Source organism: Oncorhynchus mykiss, chromosome 11, assembly GCF_057628025.1.
Source record: "Oncorhynchus mykiss isolate SJ-2025 chromosome 11, ASM5762802v1, whole genome shotgun sequence".
Classification (NCBI taxonomy): Eukaryota; Metazoa; Chordata; class Actinopteri; order Salmoniformes; family Salmonidae; genus Oncorhynchus; species Oncorhynchus mykiss.
This window is the reverse complement of record NC_143032.1, coordinates 15,697,241-15,720,774: the sequence shown is the minus strand read 5'-3', so window position 1 is coordinate 15,720,774 and position 23,534 is coordinate 15,697,241. Positions and strand designations below refer to the sequence as shown.

The following is a 23,534-nucleotide window of genomic DNA, read 5'->3' as shown; positions in this document are numbered from 1 at the left end:
TTAGGCCATTTCAAACTAGGCTAGGTCAAGTCCTCATCCCCAAAATATGTTTATTTCAAGCCTTTAACGTTAACCCTGTGTGGGGACTGGATTGCATAAAATGGTAAACCATGGGTAGCCTCCCCTATCCACCCTGAGCAGAGACCCTGCCTTTTCTATGACCAACGAGATGTCAAACGGGGAACCTCGATGTCACTCATACGTTTTCAAGGGCTACTATTGGACATTGGGAACACCCACTAATCATTAAAACCCGGTTGCTGAATGCTGATAGGCCGAGGCTGCTGGCGGGTCCCGCCCCCGCGGTGGATTGTTTGGAGTGGCCAGACCGCCAGGGACACAGGATGGCAACGCGATCAGCAGGAGTATCTAACGGGACATGCGGACGGACTTAAATCTATTACATTTCTGACTGCCGGTGAGGGTTTTTACTATGCTTTTATATGTCATGATACGAATCGGAATATTACTCACCAAACTGTTTATTTGGCCTTAATTGAGTATTTTTTTTTATATGTTGAATTGCGTTAATCCAAATAGCCAAACTACAAAGTCGACCACTGACTGGACGTAGCGGCCGGCCACCACTAGTGGACCCCAGTAGAAGATAATGATTAAGCACAAGGGGGTTCTGTGTCCAAGGCCCGATTCTTTCAATTCAACTCTTGACCATGACTGCACACTCCATTTGGCAACCGCCTTGCTCCGAACCGCTTGATTATTGTTCACTAAAACGTACAAACGGCATTTGATTTAGAAAGTGTCCGGCTATAAAATATTGTAACAATCTGTGGCGGAAGGAAAATAGACTCGGTAACGGGAAGCGACGGTGCGGAACTTTGATTGATCGTGCTTGCCATCAGTTCTCTGTGCATGTTGTGTGCATTGGCTGCAGCCAGCACACAGACGGCTGCTTTTGTTGCTCACTCACACTTTACTGAAAGCAAGAGAGATTAACTAGCCCACAGTGTGAATTAGACAACATTATTCTATGAATTTAGGCAGTGACACGTCAGTTATAAGGGTTACTTGCGATAATTAAGCAATAAGGCCCGAAGATGTGGTATATGGACAATATGCCACGGCTAAGGGCTGTTCTTACTTAAGACGCAACGCGGAGTGCCTTAGTACAGCCTTAGCCGTGGTATATTGGCTATATATCACAAAACCCTGAGGACTATTTTTGCTAATATAAACCGGTTACCAATTTAATTGGAGCAGTAAAACTAAACGTTTTGTCATACCCCTGCTAAATGTGGTGATATACCATGGCTATCAGCCAATCAGAATTCAGGGCTCAAACCACCAAGTTTATAATTAACAACAGACAGTTTTTATTCACAAAGATATAGGCTATTAGGGAGAATAGCCATATTCTATATTGTCGACAAAATGAAGATCCAGCCATGTCGGAGTAGGAGTTAAGTCATTTTTTAGGGCAATGTGTAACATATCTTGCAATATTTATGACCTCACCACAAGCTCTCCAGCCTCCCTCAAAGCAAGAGGCTCTACCTGACTCATACATTTATAATGTTTCCCTGCTCCGACCTTAATAGAATTTCGGTGTCCATAGTAAAATGTGTCTGTGTGGAGGGTCTTTAGGGAGACAGGAAGCACATCGTCCTGGTGGCAGCAGTCAGGATGTCTCTCTAGTGAAGTTCAAAGGCCCTCAGCTCTCTGAGCTCTGGAGATGGCTAATGGTACATCTGAGAAGCTAATGGTATAGCTAAGAGGTTACCTGTGGTTTTATGTGTGTATGTGCATGGCAGAGATAGTCCTGGGTGTTTGTATTAGGACTACTCATTGACTTCCTGCAGTTTCTTTTTTCACCTTTCTCTCCCCCCTCACTCTCTCCCCACCTCCCTAACTTTCGGCAGGTAGCCTACCGGTTAAGAGTGTTGGGCCGGTAATCGAAAAGGTCGCTGGTTTGAATCCCAGATCCGGCAAGGTGGAAAAATCTGCCTCTGCCCTCCAGCAACCCTCAACAACAACTGCTCTCGGGGTGCCGTGGACATTGATTAAGGCAGCCCCCCACACCTCTGATTCAGAGGGGTTGGGTTAAATGCAGAAGACACATTTCAGTTGAATGCATTGTTGTGCAACTGACTAGGTATTCCCATCCCTCGCTCTCTCCCACTTTCTCTATTTACTGTTTTTCCATGTCTCTCTCTTCCCCCTCTCACTCTTTCTCACCGCTCTTCCTTTCTGAGTGGAGTGTCCTCTTTTCAGGGGATGTTAAAGGAGGGGAGGGGGAGGGGAGGCATGCAATGGGAGCACTTTGCTGTTGCCGTGTGAACGGAGCTCCATTGTCCCTGGAACCTTTCAGAGTGGCTTCCCTGAGGTCCCTGCTTGCCCCTCCCCCACCCCTCACTCACTCTCTAGATGCACACACACACGTTCCATCCCTTTCTCTCCCCATTCCCTTCATTAGCCCACTCCCCTACCTCTAATGATGTCGCCTTGTTGTTGGGACCATTCTCACACCAGACAAAACAAACGCATGGCTCTGCAGAACTTCCTCATTTGAGGCTTACAAAGCAGAGCAGACCAACACATTTCACACACTAGTGTCTTTATATGATAATGTGGGCCTGGTTCATCATCTGGTTGAATACGCAAACCATGGTGCTAATTGGCTGTTTTCAGTGTGCTTTGTGGCAGCAGACGATGATGTAATTTATTCTTTGTTGTCCCATATTGGTATGTGGCTGCAGGCAAAGCTTGGCGGGGGGTATTGGACCGATGCCAGCTGAGGACCCTACCCATAGCCTTGTAGGGTGGTTGTTTTTTGGTTGTCAGACAATTTCTCTTTTCTCTGTCAACACCTCCGAGCTATTATGATGCTATCTATTCATCAATGACATACATGGCATAGCCTACTAGATCTGAATTAAAGAGAATGGCTGAGGGGTCATCTTTGCTTTTGGGTGTGCGGCATTATGCATTTTGTTTCGTGCACACAAATCCAATTTTATGTATCACATTAAGCCAAATACAACTAGTGTAGACTTTACAGTTAAATGCTTGCTTACGAACCTTTCCAACGATGCAGAGTTTAAAAATAAAAAAGAATATAGTAACTGACACGAGGAATAAAATACATAAGAATGGAGCTATATACAGGGAGGACCAGTACCAGATCAATGTGCTGCTATATACAGGGAGTACCAGATCAATGTGGAGCTATATACAGGGAGGACCAGTACCAGATCAATGTGCTGCTATATACAGGGAGTACCAGATCAATGTGGAGCTATATACAGGAAGTACCAGTACCAGACTGCATATGGGGACAAAGATTGTACTTTTTGAAGAAATGTCCTCTGGTCTGATGAAACAAAAATAGAACTGTTTGGCCATAATGACCGTCGTTATGTTTGGAGGAAAAGGGGGAGTCTTGCAAGCCGAAGAACACCATCACAACCTTGAAGCATGGGAGTGGCAGCATTGTGTTGTGGGGGTGCTTTGCTGCAGGAGGGACTGGTGCACTTCACAAAATAGATGGCTTCATGAAGGAGGATAATTACAGTGCCTTGCGAAAGTATTCGGCCCCCTTGAACTTTGCGACCTTTTGCCACATTTCAGGCTTCAAACATAAAGATATAAAACTGTATTTTTCTGTGAAGAATCAACAACAAGTGGGACATTGGATATTGGATATTTCAAACTTTTTTAACAAATATCCAATAAATGTCGTTCCACTTCATGATTGTGTGCCACTTGTTGTTGATTCTTCACAAAAAAATACAGTTTTATATCTTTATATGTTTGAAGCCTGAATTGCGGCAAAAGGTTGCAAAGTTCAAGGGGGCCGAATACTTTCGCAAGGCACTGTATGTGGATATATTGAAGCAACATCTCAAGACATTAGTCAAGAAGCTAAAGCTTGGTCGCAATTGGATCTTCCAAATGGATAATGACCCCAAGCATACTTCCAAAGTTATGGCTTAAGGACAACAAAGTCAAGGTATTGGAGTGGCCATCACTAAGCTCTGACCTCAATCCTATAGAACATTTGTGGGCTGAACTGAAAAAGTGTGTGTGAGCAAGGAGGGCTACAAACCTGACTCCGTTACACCAGCTCTGTCAGGAGGAATGGGCCAAAATTCACCCAACTTATTGTGGGAAGCTTGTGGAAGGCTACCTGAAAAGTTTGACCCAAGTTAAGCAATTTAAAGGCAATGCTACCAAATATAAATTGAGTGTATGTACACTTCTGACCCACAGGGAATGTGATGAAAGAAACAAAAGCTTAAATAAATAGTTCTCTCTACTATTATTCTGACATTTCACATTCTTAAAAAAAAGTGGTGATCCAAACTGACAGGCAATTTTTACTAGGATTTAATATCAGGAATTGTGAAAAATGGAGTTCAAATGTATTTGGCTAAGGTGTATGTAAACTTCTGACTTCAACTGTATATAGTCTAGTGAGTGTGCGAGGAGTCCGTGCAGATAGTTTGGGTACCATTAATTCATTATTTAGCAGTCTGGCTGTTTAGCAGTCTTATGCCTTGGGGGTAGAATCTGTCTCGGAGCCTGTTGGTCCGAGAGCTCCGGTACCGTTTGCTGGACAGTAGCAGAGTGAACACTCTATGACTTGGGTGGCTGGAGTCTTTGCCAATTTTTCGGGCCTTCCTCTGACCCGCTTGACAATGTGGTCCTGGATGGCAGGGAGCCCGGCCCCAGGGGTGTACTGGGCTGTTTGCACCACCGTCTGTAGCGCTTTGCAGTTAAGGGGCGGTGTAGTTCCAATACCAAGCGGTGAGGCAGCCATCCAAGATGCTCTCGATGGTGCAGCTGTATACATTTTTGAGGATCTGAGGGTACATGCCAAATCTTTTTAGTCTCCTGAGGGGGAAGAGACGTGTCCTCTTCACGACTGTGCGGGTGTTATGTGGACCATGTTAAGTTGTTAGTGATGTGGATGCCAATGAACTTGAATCTCTCAACCCGCTCCATAACAGCCCTGTGGATGTGGATGGGGACATGCTCTCCCCTCTTTCCTCTATAGTCCACGGTCAAGTCTTTGGTCTTACTGACATTGAGGGAGAAATGGTTGTCCTCGCACCACAGTGCTAAGTCTCTGACCTCCCTGTAGGTTGACCCATTGCTGGCGGTGATCAGGCCTTCCATCGTTGTGTCGTAAGCAAACTTGATGATAGTGTTGGAATCATGCGCGGCCATGTAGTTGTGGGTGACCAGGGAGTACAGGAGAGGACTAAGCACACATCCCAGAGGGGCCCCTGTGTTGAGGCTCTGTGTGGCGGAGGTGTTGTTGCCTACCCTCACCACCTGGGGTCGGCCCGTCAGGGTGTCCAAGGATCCAGTACCAGAGGGAGGGGTTCAATCCCTGGGTCTCTAGTTTGGTGATGAGTTTGGAGGGGTTTATGGTGTTGAACGCTGAGCTGTAGTCTATGAACACCATTCTCACAGTTTTTTCCTCTTGTGTCCAGGTGGGAGAGGGCAGTATGAAGTGCAACTGAGATTGCGTCATCTGTGGATCTGTCGGGACGGTATGCGAATTGGAGTGGATCTAGGATGTCTAGATGATGGTGTTGATGTGTGTTATGACCTGCCTTTCAAAGCACTTCATAATTACAGTTGTGAGTGCTACGGTAGTCATTTAGGCAAGTTACTTTGGAGGTCTTGGGAACAGGGACAATGCTGATCATCTTGAAACATTTTGGGATTACAGACTGGGACAAGGAGAGATTGTAAATGTCTGAAGACACCTGCCAGCTGGTCTGTGCATGCTTTGAGAGCGCGCCCTGGTATTCTGTCTGGCTTTGTGATTGTTAACTTGTTTAAACGCTTTGCTCAAATCGGCCACGGAGAGCGAGATCACAGTCATCCTGAAAAACGGGCTTTCACACAAGGCAAAGTGCTATATTCCTTGAAGCGAGCATAAAATGCATTTAGCTTGTTTGGGAGTTCTGCATGGTTGGGTTTCCCTTTGTAATCTGGTATCGTCTGCAAGCCCTGCCACATACAACGAGCATCGTAGCCGGTGTCATAGGATTCCACCTTCCTCCTATATTGTCCTTTTGCTTGTTTGATGTTTCTTTAGAGGTCATAGTGGGATTTCTTGTATGCATCCATGTACGTTCATTGTCAGCAGTAGCTTGAGCTTTTTTAGCTAGATACGTCCTTATAATCACTGTGGGGACGACATCGTCTATGCCCTTATTGATGAAGCCCGTGACTGTTGTGGTATAGTCCTCAATGTTATGTGACACTGGGAGGAACAGGACGTAAAGATGTGACTCTGGGGGGAACAGGAAGTAGAGATGCGGAGATCGCTAAAACAGGAAGCAGGAATGGCCACTCAGATGTTCTCTGGGTTCCCTCTTTCATCTGCTGTAAAATCTGCCTTAGAAACAGGATCAGCTTAGACCCCAATTGCATTGGACAGTGTGTGTGTGGGTGTTGGTCTGAAATGTCAAGTGAATGTGTGTGTATACAAAACATTAGGAACACCTGCTGTTTCCATGACAGACTGACCAGGTGAAAGCTATGTTCTCCTAATGACGTCACCTGACGTCACCTGTAACATTTAAGAGTGATTTTTATGCCTCGAGTCAATTCAGACATGGATTGTGTATGTGCTCCATTCACGTGCTGCGCAGTGGTCTAAGGCACTGCATCTCAGTCCAAGAGGATCGAATCCAGGCTGCATCACATTTGTCCGTGATTAGGAGTCCAATAGGGCGGTGCACAATTGGCCCAGCGTCGTCCAGGTTTGGCAGGGGTAGGCCGTCATTATAAATAAGGAATTTGTTCTTAATTGACTTGCCTAGTTAAATCAAATTCAGAGGGTGAATGGGTAAGACAAAAGATTTAAGTACCTTTGGTAGTGGGTGCCAGGTCCTTCGGTTTGTGTCAAGAACTGCAACACTCCTGAGTTTTTCATGCTCAACCTTTTCCTGTGTATACAGAATGGTCCACCACAAAAAGGACATCCAGCTAAGTTCACACAATTATGGGAAGCATTGGAGTCAACATGGAACCGCATCCCTGTGGAACGCTATTGACACCTTGTAGAGTCCATGCACTGACAAATTGAGGCTGTTTTGAGGGCAAACTCAATATTATGAAGCTGTTCCTAACGTTTGGCATCCTCTGTGTATATTTGTGTCTGAACTGTTGACCCTAAACCTGGGCAGTGGTGAGGCTGGGAAGCAAAGCTGGGCGGTGGTGAGGCTGGGAAGCAAAGCTGGGCGGTGGTGAGATTGGGAAGTGGTGAGATTGGGAAGTGGTGAGATTGGGAAGTGGTGAGATTGGGAAGTGGTGAGATTGGGAAGTGGTGAGACTGGGAAGTGGTGAGACTGGGAAGTGGTGAGACTGGGAAGTGGTGAGACTGGGAAGTGGTGAGACTGGGAAGTGGTGAGACTGGGAAGTGGTGAGGCTGGGAAGCAAAGCTGGGCGGTGGTGAGGCTGGGAAGTGGTAAGACTGGGCGGTGGTGAGACTGGGCGGTGGTGAGACTGGGCGGTGGTGAGACTGGGCGGTGGTGAGACTGGGCGGTGGTGAGGCTGGACGGCGCCGGAGAGGATGTCTGCCGTTTTATTGGCTCTTAACCAACCGTCCCATTTTGTTTGTTTTTTCGCATTGTTTGTAACTTATTTTGTACATAATGTTCCTGCTGTCTCTTATTACCGAAAAGAGCTTCTGGACATCAGAACAGTGATTATTCACCTCGAATTAGACTAGCAATTTTTCTTTAATGAGTCAGACTGGAAGGATTTACTCCGAACACCCGAACAGGCCCTCATCCCCGTCATTCGCTGGAGAAAGAAACTGAGATTTCGTGGAAAGAGATCGGGGTGCCTTGTGAGGATCAGGCGACGAGTGGCTAATCTGCGTTTGCCATCCGTACTGTTAGCTAATTTGTAATCGCTGGAAAATAAATGGGACAAACTGAAAGCACGTATATCCTACCAACGGGACATTAAAAACTTCAATATCTTATGTTTTACCGAGTCGTGCTGAACATCATTAATAACATACAGCTGGCGGGTTATACACTCTAGCGGCAGGATAGAACGGCAGCCTCTGGTAAGACACAGGGTGGGGCCTATGCATATTTTTAAACAACAGCTGGTGCACAATATCTAAGGAATTGTCAAGGTTTTGCTTGCCTGAGGTGTAGTATCTCATGATAAGCTGTAGACCACACTATCTACCGAGAGGTTTCATCTGTATTTTTCATAGCGGTCTACATCCCACCACAGATCGACGTTGGCGCTAAAACCACACTCAATGAGCTGTATACCGCCAAAAGCAAACAGGAAAACGCTCATCCAGAGGCGGCGCTCCTTGTGGCCGGGGAGTTTAATGCATGGAAACTTAAATCGGTTTTTACCTAATTTCAATCAGCGTGTTAAATGTGCAACCAGAGGGGATGAAACTCTAGACCACCTATACTCCACACACATTCATAAGGCTGCAGGGCCAGACGGATTACCAGGACGTGTACTCCGAGCATGCGCTGACCAACTGGGAAGTGTCTTCACTGACATTTTCAACCTGTCCCTGACTGAGTTTGTAATACCAACATGTTTCAAGCAGACCACCATAGTCCCTGTGCCCAAGAACACTAAGGTGACCTGCCTAAATGACTACTGACCCATAGCACTCACGTCTGTAGCCATGAAGTGCTTTGAAAGGCCCCAGACCCACTCCAATTTGCATACCGCCCCAACAGATCCACAGATGATGTAATCTCTATTGCACTCCACACTGCCCTTTCCCACCTGGACAAAAGGAACACCTATGTGAGAATGCTATTCATTGACTACAGCTCAGCATTCAACACCATAGTGCCCTCAAAACTCATCACTAAGCTAATGACCCTGGGACTAAACATCTCCCTCTGCAACTGGATCCTGGACTTTCTGACGGGCCGCCCCCAGGTGGTAAGGGTAGGTAACAACACATCTGCCACGCTGATCCTCAACATTGGGGACCCTCAGGAGTGCGTGCTCAGACCCCTCCTGTACTCCCTGTTCACTCATGACTGCACAGCCAGGCACAACTCCAACACCATCATTATGTTTGCTGATGACACAACAGCCGGATCACCGACAACAATGAGACAGCCTATAGGGAGGTCAGAGGCCTGACCATGTGGTACAAGGACAACATCCTCTCTCTCAACGTGAGCAAGACAAAGGAGCTGATCGTGGACTACAGGAAAAGGAGGACCGAGCACGCCCCATTCTCATCGACGTCCACATCACCAACAAACTAGCATGGTCCAAGCACACCAAGACAGTCGTAAAGAGGGCATGACAAAACCTATTCCATCGAGAGCATCCTGACGGATTGCATCACTGCCTGTTATGGCAACTGCTCGGCCTCTGACCTCAAGGCACTACAGAGGGTAGCGCGTTCGGCCCAGTACATCACCGGGGCCAAGCTTCCTGCCATCCAGGACTTCTATACCAGGCAATGTCAGAGGAAGGCCCTAAAAATTGTCGGACTCCAGCCACCCTAGTCATAGACTGTTCTCTCTGCTATCGCACGGCAAGAGGTATCGGAGTGCCAAGTCTAGGTCCAAGAGGCTTCTAAACAGCTTCTACCCCCAAGCCATAAGACTCCTGAACATCTAATCAAATGCCTACCCAGACTATTTGCATTGCCCCCCCTCCACCCCCTCTTCTACACTGCTGCTACTCTCTGCTATTTTCTATGCATAATAATTTTAATATCTCTACCTACATGTACATATTACCTTGACACCGGTGCAACCGTACATTGACACTGTACCGGTACCCCCTGTATATAGCCCCAATATTGGGCAACGTTAGCTAGTTGACATTAGCCTTCTACATCTGGAACTTCAATCCTTTCAGACCAGGGGCACAATGCATTTTTTGGGGGGGATCAGAATCTCCGTTATAATCATTGGCCAGTACGGAGAATTTAGTAAAACCACAAGTCCATATCCCTGTCTTCATCCATGGTTAATTTAGGAAAGGGACAATTTTAGCTAGCTAGTCACCTGAGGACAACAACACAATGAGATGCAAGAATTCAGGTTGTTGCAACCCCCCTCTTCTACGATGCTGCTACTCTGTTATTTGCTATGCATAGTCACTTTAATAACTCTACCTTCGGGTTCATATTACCTTGACACCGGTGCCCCTCACACATTGACTCTGTAACGGTACCCCCTGTATAAAGCCCCGCTATTGTTATTTACTGTTGCTCTTTAATTATTTGTTATTCTTATCTCTTTCATTTTTTTTTTGTATTTCTTAACTGCATTGTTGGTTAAGGGCTTGTAAGTAAGCATTTCACTGTAATACCTGTTGTATTCTGCGCATGTGACAAATAACAATTGATTTGACTGTAGCTCATTTTCCCAATACCTTAATCACTCTGCTGTCTACTACTACTGCACTGCCACTTGGTCTCGTCTGGATAGGTCATCATTGTATGCCCAGCCTCACTTACCCTGTTTCCAAAAATACTATTGTGTGTTTGTTAGTGTGTGCTTATACGTCTGGCCCATTGACTGTGTGTGTGTGTGTGTGTGTGTGTGTTTGTTAGTGTGTATCAGTGTCTCCCTGCATTGAGTGTGTGCTTATAAATACTTACAGTAGTTATAACTTACAAAATGTAGGAAACCGTGTCTGTAAATACATCCATTACAGTGTGTGTCATATCATATGTATTGTGTGCTTCCTGTGTAACAGTGTGAGGTGTCACCATGCCTCTGGTGAAGAGGAACATTGACCCGCGCCACCTGTGCCGGGGGGCGTTACCAGACGGCGTCGGCAGTGAGCTGGACTGTGTGATGAACAACACCCTCTCCTCTATCATCCGCCAGCTCAGCAGCCTGAGTAAGACACGCAGAACACACCGAGCAGAGAGCACTAACCACAGGCTACGTAGAACTACATGTGCTTTCTACCGTGGTGACAACAATGAAATAACACACTGTCATTGTACTATTCCCCACATATAGGTGTGCCACCTATGAATATCATGCTTATGCTCATCATATTATACTATTAAATTCTCTCTTAAATAACCTCTCATCTCATATTCACCATGCTGCAGTGCTGTTACACATTTTGAGAAGACCTGATAATATAGTGATGTCTAAGAAGCGATTGATTCGTCAGTGTTCAGTGAATCAGGATCAAACAGTAAAATCACTTGGGAAGCCAAGCCAGGGGAAGAAGAACTAACATTTTACAACCCATGTGTTGTGGAAATTGCGTTGTTTTGTCTATAACCTGTTAGTTCATATGCCTTTCCCCTGTGATATATAGCTCTAAGGCCGAGGCAATAAGAAGACAGAGGCAGAATAAATTCAACCACACCTTTGTTTCATCCCAAAACCGGGGACAACCTCTGTCCGGTGGAGTCCACAAAGCATACTGCATGTGACAAACAGTTACAGTACATGGCCTACAGCGTGGTCAAGAAAGTTCATGTTCCCAATATTTTCAGACCACTAAACAACTATTGATTTAGAACCACTGAGAGTTACTGCCAGTCACAAAGTTAAACAGGAGCTGCCTCCACTAGTCCTGCACCATTTTAATTTCAACATCATCAAAGCACCTCTGCTTAGTTTAATACAGTGATGCAGCTAAAAGATGCCAAAAATTATTTCGTCCAATCAATGTAACCTAAATATGTGGCTGTCCATGGTTTCTGAGTTTTGTGTGTGTGTGTTCGTGCAAGTAGAAAAACATGTTGACTCCCTACTTGTAGAGAGATCTAATCCTCCTCTCTTTCATGTTGATGTAACGGTCTATGACTGTACGCTATTTGTTGTCATAGGCTACCTGGCTAAAATGCTTGGACGCTAGCCTAGCTTCCTTTCATGGGCAACGATAGCTAGTTGACATTAGCCTTCTACATCTGGAACTTCCATCCTCTCAGACCAGGGGCACAATGCATTTTTTTGTTTGGATCAGAATCCCCGTTATAATCATTAGCCAGTACAGAGAATTAAGTAAAACCACAAGTCCAAATCCCTGTCTTCATCCATGGCTAATTTAGGAAAGGGGCAATTTTAGCTAGCTAGTCACGAGGACAACAATACAACGAGATGCAACAATTCAGGTTGTTTCTGTCAGACATATTTCTCTGTGATAGGAGTGAAACCAAATCCCTTGACACTTTTGTTGTTGTTTTGTTTTTGGTCCGAAAGGACCATTCACTGTTTAGCTCAACGCTGATTGGCTGTTATCTTGTTTATTTTTTTTATCAAGGGACGCCAAAGGCTCGCTGGCTTCCTTTTCATTCAATGCTATGAGCAGCAACAATGTCATACTCTTTATGACCAGACGGAATCAGATAGATGGTCTACACATACAGAGACAGAGGGGCGCTGTTTTGCTCGTTTGGATGCTTTCTCTGAAAATTATGAAAACACAGAGATTAAATATACTTTCTTATTATTTACTTATTTTTGTCAATTTTGGGGGGGGGGGGAGACTGGCTTCACTTGGCACCCTTTAACACACACCACTGGTGTGTGCTGTAATACAACAGCATTAAACAGAGTTACTATGACTTAAGGGGTTATTGCCTGAATAACCCTGCTACCCCCATGACAGGACCCATATAATGTCCTGTGAAATATTTAGAGATGTACTTTCCTATCTTATACCCAGTATCCAACCACCCTCTGGCTCTCTCGCTCTCAACTCTCCTTTATTGCTTCATTCGTCTTGCTCATGCTCTGTTTTCCTCCCTCCCCCCTCTCTCTCAATTTTAATTCCATTTCATTTAAGGGCTTTATTGGCATGGGAAACATATGTTTACATTGCCAAAGCAAGGGAAATAGATAATAAACAAACAATAAAACATGTTACAGTGAACATTACACGCACAAAAGTCCCAAAATAATAAAGACATTTCAAATGGCATATTATGTGCAAATAGTACAAAAGGGAAAATATATAAACATAAATATGGGTTGTATTTACAATGGTGTTTGTTCTTCTCTGGTTGCCCTTTTCTTGTGGCAACAGATCACAAATATTGCTGCTTTGATGGCACACTGGTATTTCACCCAATAGATATGGGAGTTTGTGTAATCTGATGGAAATCTGTATCTCTAACATTTGGCAGAAGGTTAGGAAGTGAAACTCAGAAAGTGGCCTTTCTCAATAGCAAGGCTGTGCTTACTGAGTCTGTACATAGTGCTGCTTTCCTTAAGTTTGGGTCAGTCACAGTGGTCAGGTATCCTCTCTCTTTCTCTCTCACTAACTCTTTCTCTGTCATTGCAGTTTAGCATTTTTTGGGATGACTCATGTACAGCTAAGCAGAGTGATAACTAGCTGGCACAGCCACAAAGTCATAAAATCACATTAACCTAATTAGTGGCGCAGCATCACAGTGCAAGAGGCGTCACTACAGACCCTGGTTCGAATCCAGACTGTATCATATCTGGCCGGCATTGGGAGTCCCATAGGGCAGCGCACAATTTTCTGTCAGTTAAGAACACATTCTTATTTTCAATGACAGATTTTTACCTTGTCAGCTTGTCAGCTCGGTTACTAGTCCAACGCTCTAACCACTAGGCTACCTGCCGCCCCAGTATATAACAAGATTTTTCCATTGGCCCAGCGTCGTCCGGGTTTGGCCGTCATTGTAAATAAGAATTTGTTCTTAACTGACTTGCCTAGTTAAATTAAAAAATAAATGAAGACCAAAAGGCAATATTTTTTTCATGAATTTTTACAATTTAGCCAATTTTGACATAGCAGCTGTCCCATCTAGCGAAAATCGCTCAGTTCTGCCTCCAGGACAAGACTCATCCAATAAACATCTCTGCCATTGTGATTGTTCCTCTGGTGGGAGTGGGCCTTTCAGCAGCAGCTGTGTGGGTTAAATATAAACAAAGAGGGAGTCTAAGCTAGAGCCCTATCCCTGCCCAAATCTGTCCATGTTAAGCAGATCATTCATTATTAAGCAAGTGAAGAGTTTCTTTATGGGGGACAATGAGAGGGTTGAATTTTTAGTCAAGATAACCATGAATTGCTATTTTGATACGTGAGGCTGATTTTGATCTAATAGAAGATTGGTAACAACCTAAGCATTACCAATGTACTGATAAGTGTGACGCACGTGACATCCCGGCAACTTTGAGAAAGAGAAAGAGCACTTTATATCGGTTTTATATATATTTATGTTGAAATTTGAGACGGTATATGCATAATCATGAGGCTAGCATAGCATCTCACACTCCATTGAACACAGGCAGTTGACATCAACACCCCTCATAGATTATTCCTTTTTCTTCAATTTCTATATAACGAGATTTATCCACCAATCCAAAAAGGACTAGGCAGGAGATTGACAACCCGCTGTTCCGCTCTGTGGACAACTAATCCCATTGTTAGGGCGGAGACATACAGATGGAGGATCTTCATTTGAGCCATTTTTCTACAGCAGGAAAATAAACCTGCAGGAACAGGAAATGTGAAGTATTATATGGATTATAATTCATGGACATTTTTGTAGGGGTTAATACATTTCTCATCAGGGAAAATCAAGTCTGAAATTTCAAAGTGGAAATGGCGAACTTCAGAGGCCTTTTTTAAACCTCAAATACACTACAAGTTTTACAATTCTTGCATTGCAGGAAAGTTCTCCTGCAACAGGGTGATCATTTTAAGATCCTGCATATTAAGATCCTACATATTACGATCCTAAGATCTCATTAAGATCCTACATATTAAGATCCTACATATTACGATCCTAAGATCTCATATTAAGATCCTGCATATTACGATCCTACATATTACGATCCTAAGATCTCATATTAAGATCCTACATATTAAGATCCTAAGATCTCATATTAAGATCCTACATATTAAGATCCCACATATTACGATCCCAAGATCCCATATTAAGATCCTAAGATCTCATATTAAGATCCTACATATTAAGATCCTAAGATCTCATATTAAGATCCTAAGATCTCATATTAAGATCCTACATATTAAGATCCTACATATTAAGATCCTACATATTAAGATCCTAAAGATCTCATATTAAGATCCTACATATTAAGATCCTAAGATCTCATATTAAGATCCTAAGATCTCATATTAAGATCCTACATATTAAGATCCTAAGATCCCATATTAAGATCCTACATATTAAGATCCTAAAGATCTCATATTAAGAGCCTACATATTAAGATCCTAAGATCCCATATTAAGATCCTACATATTAAGATCCTAAGATCCCATATTAAGATCCTACATATTAAGATCCTAAGATCCCATATTAAGATCCTACATATTAAGATCCTAAGATCTCATATTAAGATCCTACATATTAAGATCCTAAGATCCCATATTAAGATCCTAAGATCCCATATTAAGATCCTACATGTTAAGATCCTAAGATCCCATATTAGGATCATAAGCATCTTGTCATTATCCATATCTCTTGTATACAGTGGGGCAAAAAAGTATTTAGTCAGCCACCAATTGTGCAAGTTCTCCCACTTAAAAAGATGAGAGAGGCATGCAATTTTCATCATAGGTACACTTCAACTATGACAGACAAAATGAGGAAAAAAAATCCAGAAAATGAATTTATTTGCAAATTATGGTGGAAAATAAGTATTTGGTCACCTACAAACAAGCAAAATTTCTGGCTCTCACAGACCTGTAACTTCTTTAAGAGGCTCCTCTGTCCTCCACTCGTTACCTGTATTAATGGCACCTGTTTGAACTTGTTATCAGTATAAAAGACACCTGTCCACAACCTCAGTCACACTCCAAACTCCACTATGGCCAAGACCAAAGAGCTGTCAAAGGACACCAGAAACAAAATTGTAGACCTGCACCAGGCTGGGAAGACTGAATCTGCAATAGGTAAGCAGCTTGGTTTGAAGAAATCAACTATGGGAGCAATTATTAGGAAATGGAAGACATACAAGACCACTGATAATCTCCCTCGATCTGGGGCTCCACGCAAGATCTCACCCCGTGGGGTCAAAATGGTCACAAGAACAGTGCAAAAATCCCAGAACCACACGGGGGGACCTAGTGAATGACCTACAGAGAGCTGGGACCAAAGTAACAAAGCCTATCGTCAGTAACACACTACGCCGCCAGAGACTCAAATCCTGCAGTGCCAGACGTGTCCCCCTGCTTAAGGCAGTACATGTCCAGGCCCGTCTGAGGTTTGCTAGAGAGCATTTGGATGATCCAGAAGAAGATTGGGAGAATGTCATATGGTCAGATGAAACCAAAATATAACTTTTTGGTAAAAACTCAACTCGGCATGTTTGGAGGACAAAGAATGCTGAGTTGCATCCAAAGAACACCATACCTACTGTGAAGCATGGGGGTGGAAACATCATGCTTTGGGGCTGTTTTTCTGCAAAGGGACCAGGACGACTGATCCGTGTAAAGGAAAGAATGAATGGGGCCATGTATCGTGAGATTTTGAGTGAAAACCTCCTTCCATCAGCAAGGGCATTGAAGATGAAACGTGGCTGGGTCTTTCAGCATGACAATGATCCCAAACACACCGCCCGGGCAACGAAGGAGTGGCTTCGTAAGAAGCATTTCAAGGTCCTGGAGTGGCCTAGCCAGTCTCCAGATCTCAACCCCATAGAAAATCTTTGGAGGGAGTTGAAAGTCCGTGTTGCACAGCAACAGCCCCAAAACATCACTGCTCTAGAGGAGATCTGCATGGAGGAATGGGCCAAAATACTAGCAACAAGTGTGTGAAAACTTTTTGTAAAGACTTACAGAAAACGTTTGACCTCTGTCATTGCCAATAAAGGGTATATAACAAAGTATTGAGAAACTTTTTTTTGACCAAATACTTATTTTCCACCATAATTTGCAAATAAATTCATTAAAAATCCTACAATGTGATTTTCTGGATTTTCTTTTCTCATTTTGTCTGTCATAGTTGAAGTGTACCTATGATGAAAATTACAGGCCTCTCTCATCTTTTTAAGTGGGAGGACTTGCACAGTTGGTGGCTGACTAAATACTTTTTTGCCCCACTGTAAATGACTGGGCACAAATGCCTGGAGAGCCTGAACTAGGGACAGGAGGTGTGTGTGTGTGTGAGAGAGAGAGAATGTCAGAACCATAGAGGGATTGGACCTCAACATTCTGAACCTCCTTTTCTTCCTCTAAATATTTGTCCAGTGGTCATCCTGTGCATGGGTGTGTGCGTGCCTCTGACACACAAGTTAGCGTTAAACATTTTGACGCCTGATCTCAACAGATGTGCTCTTGCAAAGATTGATTGTTTGAATTTTTCCTCTAGGACCTCACATGACAGTGATGCCCTGGTCTATTTGTGAGTTCAGTTTGTTAACAGAAGAATGGTAGACCTGTGCCTTTTGATAGTCCCTTGCATCAAGTCCATCTCAATGGATTTCTCCTACCAATCATGCTTTAATGTCATTGCTGTCTTTAACAATAGCTGTATCTCCTGTTGTCTGGTTGTTGCTTGGTCCTGTTGTCATAAACAGAACAGTTGCTCTATAGTATCCTCAAAGTGTGCTGCATACTGTATGCATCATTTAGTACACCAGAATGTCATGTTAACCACATACGATCCATCTGTCTACTCTTGTACTGCAGGTAAACATGCGGAGGACATCTTTGGGGAGCTGTTCAACGAGGCCAACACGTTCTACCTGAGAGCCAACTCCCTGCAGGACCGCATCGACCGTCTGGCTGTCAAGGTCACCCAGCTGGACTCCACTGTGGAGGAAGGTGAGACAGGGGTTAGAGGTCACAAGAAACAGGAAGTGGTGTCAATACTGGTTGCCACAGGGATGTGAGGTCCTTTGCATTAGTGAGTTAAGTCAGGTGTGGAGAAAGTGCTGAAACTGATGATGTACAGTGCATTCGGAAAGTGTTCAGACCCCTTGACTTTTCCCACATTTTGTTACATTGCAGCCGTATTCGAAAATGTATTCAATTATTTTTTCCCCCCTCATGAATCTACACACAATACCCCATAATGACAAAACAAAAACGGGTTTTTAGAAATATTACATTTCCATAAGTATTCAGACCCTTTACTCAATACTTTGTTGAAGCACCTTTGGCAGCGATTACAGCCTTAAGTCTTCTTCGGGATGACGCTACATGCATGGCACACCTGTATTTGGGGATTTTCTCCCATTCTTCCCTGCAGATCCTCTCAAGCTCGGTCAGGTTGGATGGGGAGCGTCGCAACACAGCTATTTTCAAGTCTCTCCAGAAATGATCACTCGGGTTCAAGTCCGGGCTCTGGCTGGGCCACTCAAGGTCATTCAGAGACTTGTCCCAAAGCCACTCCTGCATTGTCTTGGCTGTACTTAGGGTCGTTGTCCTGTTGGAAGGTGAACCTTCAACCCAGTCTGAGGTCTTGACCACTCTGGAGCAGGTTTTCATCAAGGATCTTTCTGTACTTTGCTCCGTTCATCTTTCCATCGATCCTGACTAGTCTCCCAATCACTGCCACTGAAAAATATCCCCACAGCGTGATGCTGCCACCACCATGCTTCATTGTAGGGCTGGTGCCAGGTTTCCTCCTTTGCATTCAGGCCAAAAAGTTCAATCTTGATTTCATCAGACCAGATAATATTATTTCTCATGGTCTGAGTCCTTTAGGTGACACTTGGCAAACACCAAGCGGGCTGTCATGTGTCTTTTACTGAGGAGTGGCTTCCGTCTTGACACTCTACAATAAATGCCTGATTGGTGGAGTGATGCAGAGATGGGAGAACCTTCCAGAAGGAACCCCATCTCCACAGAGGAACTCTGGAGCTCTGTCAGAGTGACCATCGGGTTCTTGGTCACCTCCCTGTCCAAGGCCCTTCTTCCCTGATTGCTCAGTTTGGCCGGGCAGACAGCTCTAGGAAGAGTCTTGGTGGTTCCAAACTTCTTTCATTGAAGAATGATGGAGGCCACTGTGTTCTTGGAGACCTTCAATGCTGCATTTCGTTTTTTGGTACCCTTTCCCAGATCTGTGCCTTGACGTAATCCTGTCTCGGAGCTCTACAGACAATTCCTTCGACCTCATGGCTTGGTTTTTGCTCTGACATGCACTGTCAACTGTGGGAGCTTCTATAGACAGGTGTGTGCCTTTCCAAATCATGTCCAATCAATTGAATATACCACAGGTGGACTCCAATCAAGTTGTAGGATAATCAATGGAAACGGGATTCACCTGAGTTTAATTTCAAGTCTCATAGCAAAGGGTCTGAATACTAATGTAAATAAGGTATTTCTGTTTTTAAAAGTTTAATACAAAAATTTATAAAAACCTGTTTTCACTGTCATTGTGTGGATTCATGCGAATTAAAAAAAAAAGATTTTATAGTAAAGCTGTAATGTAACAAATGTGGAAAACGGGAAGGGGTCTGAATACTTTTCTCCCACCCTGTCTGTCCCCCTCTCTTTTCTCCCATATCTCCCTCACCCTCTTTCTCTTTGTCCTTCTCTCTCTGTTTGTTCTCCCTCCCGACTCTTTCTCTTTGTCCTTCTCTCTCTGTTTGTTCTCCCTCCCGCCTCTTTCTCTTGGTCCTTCTCTCTCTGTTTGTCCTCTCTCTCTCTGTCCTCAGTCTCTCTGCAGGACATTAACATGAAGAAGGCATTTAAGAGCAGTACCGCCCAGGACCAGCAGGTGGTGTCCACGAGGAGCGTGCCCATCCCTGTCAAGGAGATGTACAACCTGAGTGATAAACCTCCACCGCTCAACATCCTCTCCAAATATAGGTGGTTTATCTCCCCCTCCCTTTCTATGATCTGTCTAACCTCTCTACTACCCAGGGCAGTGTGTACCACAGGAGGCTGCTGGGGGGAGGATGTGTCATAATAATGTCCGGAACAGAGCAAATGGAATGGCATCAACACCTTCAAACCATGTGTTTGATGTATTTAACACCATTCCACTGATTCCGTTCCAGTCATTACCATGAGCCCGTTATCCCAAATTAAGGTGCCACCAACCTCCTGTGGCATAAACCCAGAGTCTCAAAATGGAATGTTGTGGACTTCATTTCCCATAAACCCTGAGCTGTGTTTGCCCTGTAGGGATGACCACAAGGAGGGGCTGAAGTTCTACACTGACCCCTCCTACTTCTTCAACCTGTGGAGAGAAACAATGCTGCAGGACACAGAGGACAAGAGGAAGGAGAAGAGGAAGAACAAAGTAAAGTCTAAAGTTAACTATCTTTCTTTCATTGTATCTCTTCCTCCTCCGTCTCCACTAATATGTGTCTCCTCCCAGGAGCAGAAGCGTTGTGTGGACGGGACGTTGCAGAGGGAGGTGAAGAAGGTGCGTAAGGCTCGGAACCGTCGCCAGGAGTGGAATATGTTGGCCCTGGATAAGGAGCTGAGGCCTGACCACCGCCACACACACTCTCTCCACCAGGGGCCCACCTCCGAGGGATCACTGTCCCCTGAGATGAGGTCAGTCATCACACACGTACATGCATATGAGATGAGGTCAATGAAAAGTTTACACATGAACACATTTGCATTTCTAACATAATGTATGAAATGTAAAGAAGTATGGAGTAATTACTTTTCTGTATAGATGATTACCCACTTAAGGTGTTTCCCCAGTGCTGTGCTAGTTTAGTCTCGCTCTGCTGTTCAGGGAGAATTTAGCCCTCTGCTGGCCATGCTGTAACCTTTTCTCTCTCCTAGGGGTCTTGGGCCTGATCACATGGACCACCACCACTACCCTAACTCAACCAACCATGCTGGTCACGCCTACACATACTCCGGCCCACCCCCGAGTCTCCTGGCTGCTCAGCTGGCTGCCCAGGGACATGCCACTCTGGACAAGGACTATAGGGGAGCCACCCTGGGTCGCCCCCACGATGCTCCACCCCCTCCTCCACCCACTGAGAACATGAACGGATCTCTGCCCCCTGTGGACTACAGGTCAGCAAGTGCACAGACACACACATACATAAACACCCTGGCAGACAGACAGACATGTGTGAATGCACACTCAAATAAACATTAAAACGTGCACACAGACAAATCCATGTGCACTCTTTTGTTGTCACTCTAGGGTTTGGTTGAGTCTTGTGTCTGATCTGATGACGAACAACAGGCTTAATTCTCTCTGGGACTAATCTTTAGGGTTATACTGTCACCCATACAAACCGAGTACAGCCCTGGTACATTCAACTGCCTTGGTCTTGGCACGACTCCCCTATAAACTCTGTGAAAATAATGGCATCCTGTTATTCATTCTTCTTCAGTTGTCAGAGGATGTTTAGTGTGACATCGCTATAAGTGAGATGTTTTTGTGGAGAGGCAGATAAACAAGATACTTTCAATTTCTAAAATGGTTATGATGATTGATACAGTATAATGCTTCATGCCCACGGTCTCACTTTGTCCCTTCTCTCCTCTCTTCTCTTTCTTTCTCTGTCTCGCTCTCTTCCTCTCTTCCTCTCTACCTTATCTCCCGCTCTCTTTCAGTATGATGGAGGGATATGGAAACGGTCCTCCTCCCACTCCTCTCATGCCATCAGCACAATCTGCCTTTGCCACGCCCCCCGGAGGACCACTTCCTCCTCCAGGACCAGTGGGATCAGCCGGTGGCTATGCCCCGACCCCACCACCAATCACTGGGTCTCTGGTGGCTCCACCTCCCCCTATACCTCCGCCCCCTCCTCCAGGCTCCTCCTACTCTACCACTCCCAAGATGTCCTCAGTGCCCCACATTGCCCAACCTGTTAATGATGCTCGTAGTGATCTGCTGGCTGCCATACGCATGGGTAAGTGTGTGCATCTCTATCTAACCCTGTGTGTCTCTGTGACAGGGGTATTCAGTCTGTCTGTGTCTGACTAACTTGACTGGGGGCTGATTTTGCATCGCCTGGTGCCCCGGGTGGGTGGATATTTCACTTTGGGACCAATGGAATGGCCAAAAATGAGCAAACTGCGCTCACCCGGTGCCCCGGGCCATGCCTTTTCTGACTGACTGACTGGCTTACTGACTGTGTCCAACTGTCTCTCTCCCTGGCTGTAGGTATCTAGTTGAAGTGTATCTATCGGTCTCTCTCCCTGGCTGTAGGTATCTAGTTGAAGTGTATCTATCGGTCTCTCTCCCTGGTTGTAGGTATCCAGTTGAAAAAGGGTCAGGAGCAGCAGGAGCAGCAGGCAAAGAGGGAGCCTGTAGGGAACGATGTGGCCACCATCCTGTCCAGACGCATCGCCGTTGAGTACTCCGACTCCGAGGATGACTCCGAGTTGGAGGAGAACGACTGGTCTGACTAACACACACACACACACACTCTCTCTCACTCAAAAGCTGAAAAGCACATACACGTGCACGTTCACATCCACAAACTAAGACCCACTAAAAGGTATGTGTATGAACACATGACCATAAGCTAACATTCACATATACAGACTCATACACTCCCTCGTGTCGTAGGTATGTTTGTACAGTATATAAGCTGGGTGATCCTTGGTCACATGTAGCACTGCTGGGAGATCAGGCTCCTGCATCAGCTGCTGAAGGATTCACAACTAGAACGCTAGGGTTGAATTCAAGATGCATACTGTCATGTTCAGCTGCTATACAGACACTAACTGCAAACCAACGTTCAATTCAAAACTATTACATTAACATTTAAGAATTCTCATGCAACGCTCTGGGCATCTTGAATACACCCCAGGAGACCACAGTGTCTCCGTATAATATGTTATCCATAATAACACTAGTAAAGCCCTGTTTGTGTTGGGGACTTATCTCATGTATGGTAACTATCTTAAGGGCGTCACTTGGAGAAACAGCAACCTCCCCTTGGACAGAAAATCTACTTGTCTTTTCTAATGTTTTTACTCAAACACTTATTAATAGTTAATCTGGGAAGCGACAAGCTTTTAATGTGTAGATTATAGCAACTGGAGGAAGAGAAGTCAGAGTGGACTGCGGTGGTCAGGGTAGCGTTCAGGAGGAACAAAAAGGAGAATGTTTTTAAAGCATTTCCCAACTGTTTCTTCTGAACAACACCTGAGAGTGAGGCTGTATTCCATCAACCGTACTAACAATGTAGACCAGATATATGTTGAGAGTTAAGCCAATGCGGGTTCTCTCTGAACATTCATGGAGCACCACTTTCTCCTCAATAGCCATTTCTAAGTGATAATTAAAGCTTCCACGTTGTGCTGTTTACTGTTGATAGTTTTCACAGTGAAAACAGATGTGCAATTTGTTGACTTGAATACACATTATCCCCAATGCTAATCAATAAAAAAATCTGTTAAATTCACTGCTCTGTTTTGCTTGATTACAGTGGGTCATTTCATAGGGAACTGTCAGAGGCGCTCTCGTTTTGGTACATCACAACGATTCATTAATAAAGTTCTATATGGGCGCCAACATGGTGGCTGTGGTAAAACCTGGCCTAACTCTATATATGTGACTGATGTAGACTATTGACTGGGCATCTTCCTAAGTGGTACTCAAGAATGGATATTGAAACGTAGCTGGAGTGTGTGGTAAGAGCGTCTGATTGGAGATCAGAGAGATATGAGTGAAAGGAAGCTTA

At 44.7% G+C, this 23,534-nt stretch overlaps 1 protein-coding gene across 4 annotated transcripts; it reads left to right on the top strand.

Moving 5' to 3' along the window:
• Nucleotides 1-277: 277 nt before the first annotated feature.
• On the top strand, nucleotides 278-23,255 carry wasf3b (WASP family member 3b). 4 transcript variants are annotated; one of them, XM_036934993.2, is made up of 10 exons: nucleotides 278-418; nucleotides 1,885-2,113; nucleotides 10,705-10,851; nucleotides 17,602-17,736; nucleotides 19,575-19,728; nucleotides 20,047-20,164; nucleotides 20,243-20,424; nucleotides 20,665-20,904; nucleotides 21,454-21,752; nucleotides 22,097-23,255. In XM_036934993.2, the coding sequence occupies exons 3-10, from the start codon at nucleotides 10,719-10,721 to the stop codon at nucleotides 22,252-22,254; spliced, it is 1,419 nt and encodes a 472-aa protein (XP_036790888.2). In that variant the 5' UTR covers nucleotides 278-418; nucleotides 1,885-2,113; nucleotides 10,705-10,718; the 3' UTR covers nucleotides 22,255-23,255. The 4 variants fall into 4 exon arrangements, with proteins under 4 accessions (XP_036790888.2, XP_021475966.3, XP_021475967.3 ...); XM_021620291.3 differs by having other exon boundaries at nucleotides 1,881-2,113; XM_090189524.1 differs by having other exon boundaries at nucleotides 317-418; nucleotides 1,821-2,113.
• The last annotated feature ends 279 nt before the right edge of the window (nucleotides 23,256-23,534 follow it).

Bases quoted from the DNA above. Each gene is read 5' to 3' on its own strand.
- wasf3b (XM_036934993.2), top strand. From the start codon at position 10,719: ATGCCTCTGGTGAAGAGGAACATTGACCCGCGCCACCTGTGCCGGGGG. The intron at 17,737-19,574 runs GTGAGACAGGGG...CTCTGTCCTCAG, and splicing joins GGACTCCACTGTGGAGGAAG to TCTCTCTGCAGGACATTAAC. The intron at 20,425-20,664 runs GTCAGTCATCAC...TCTCTCTCCTAG, and splicing joins TCACTGTCCCCTGAGATGAG to GGGTCTTGGGCCTGATCACA.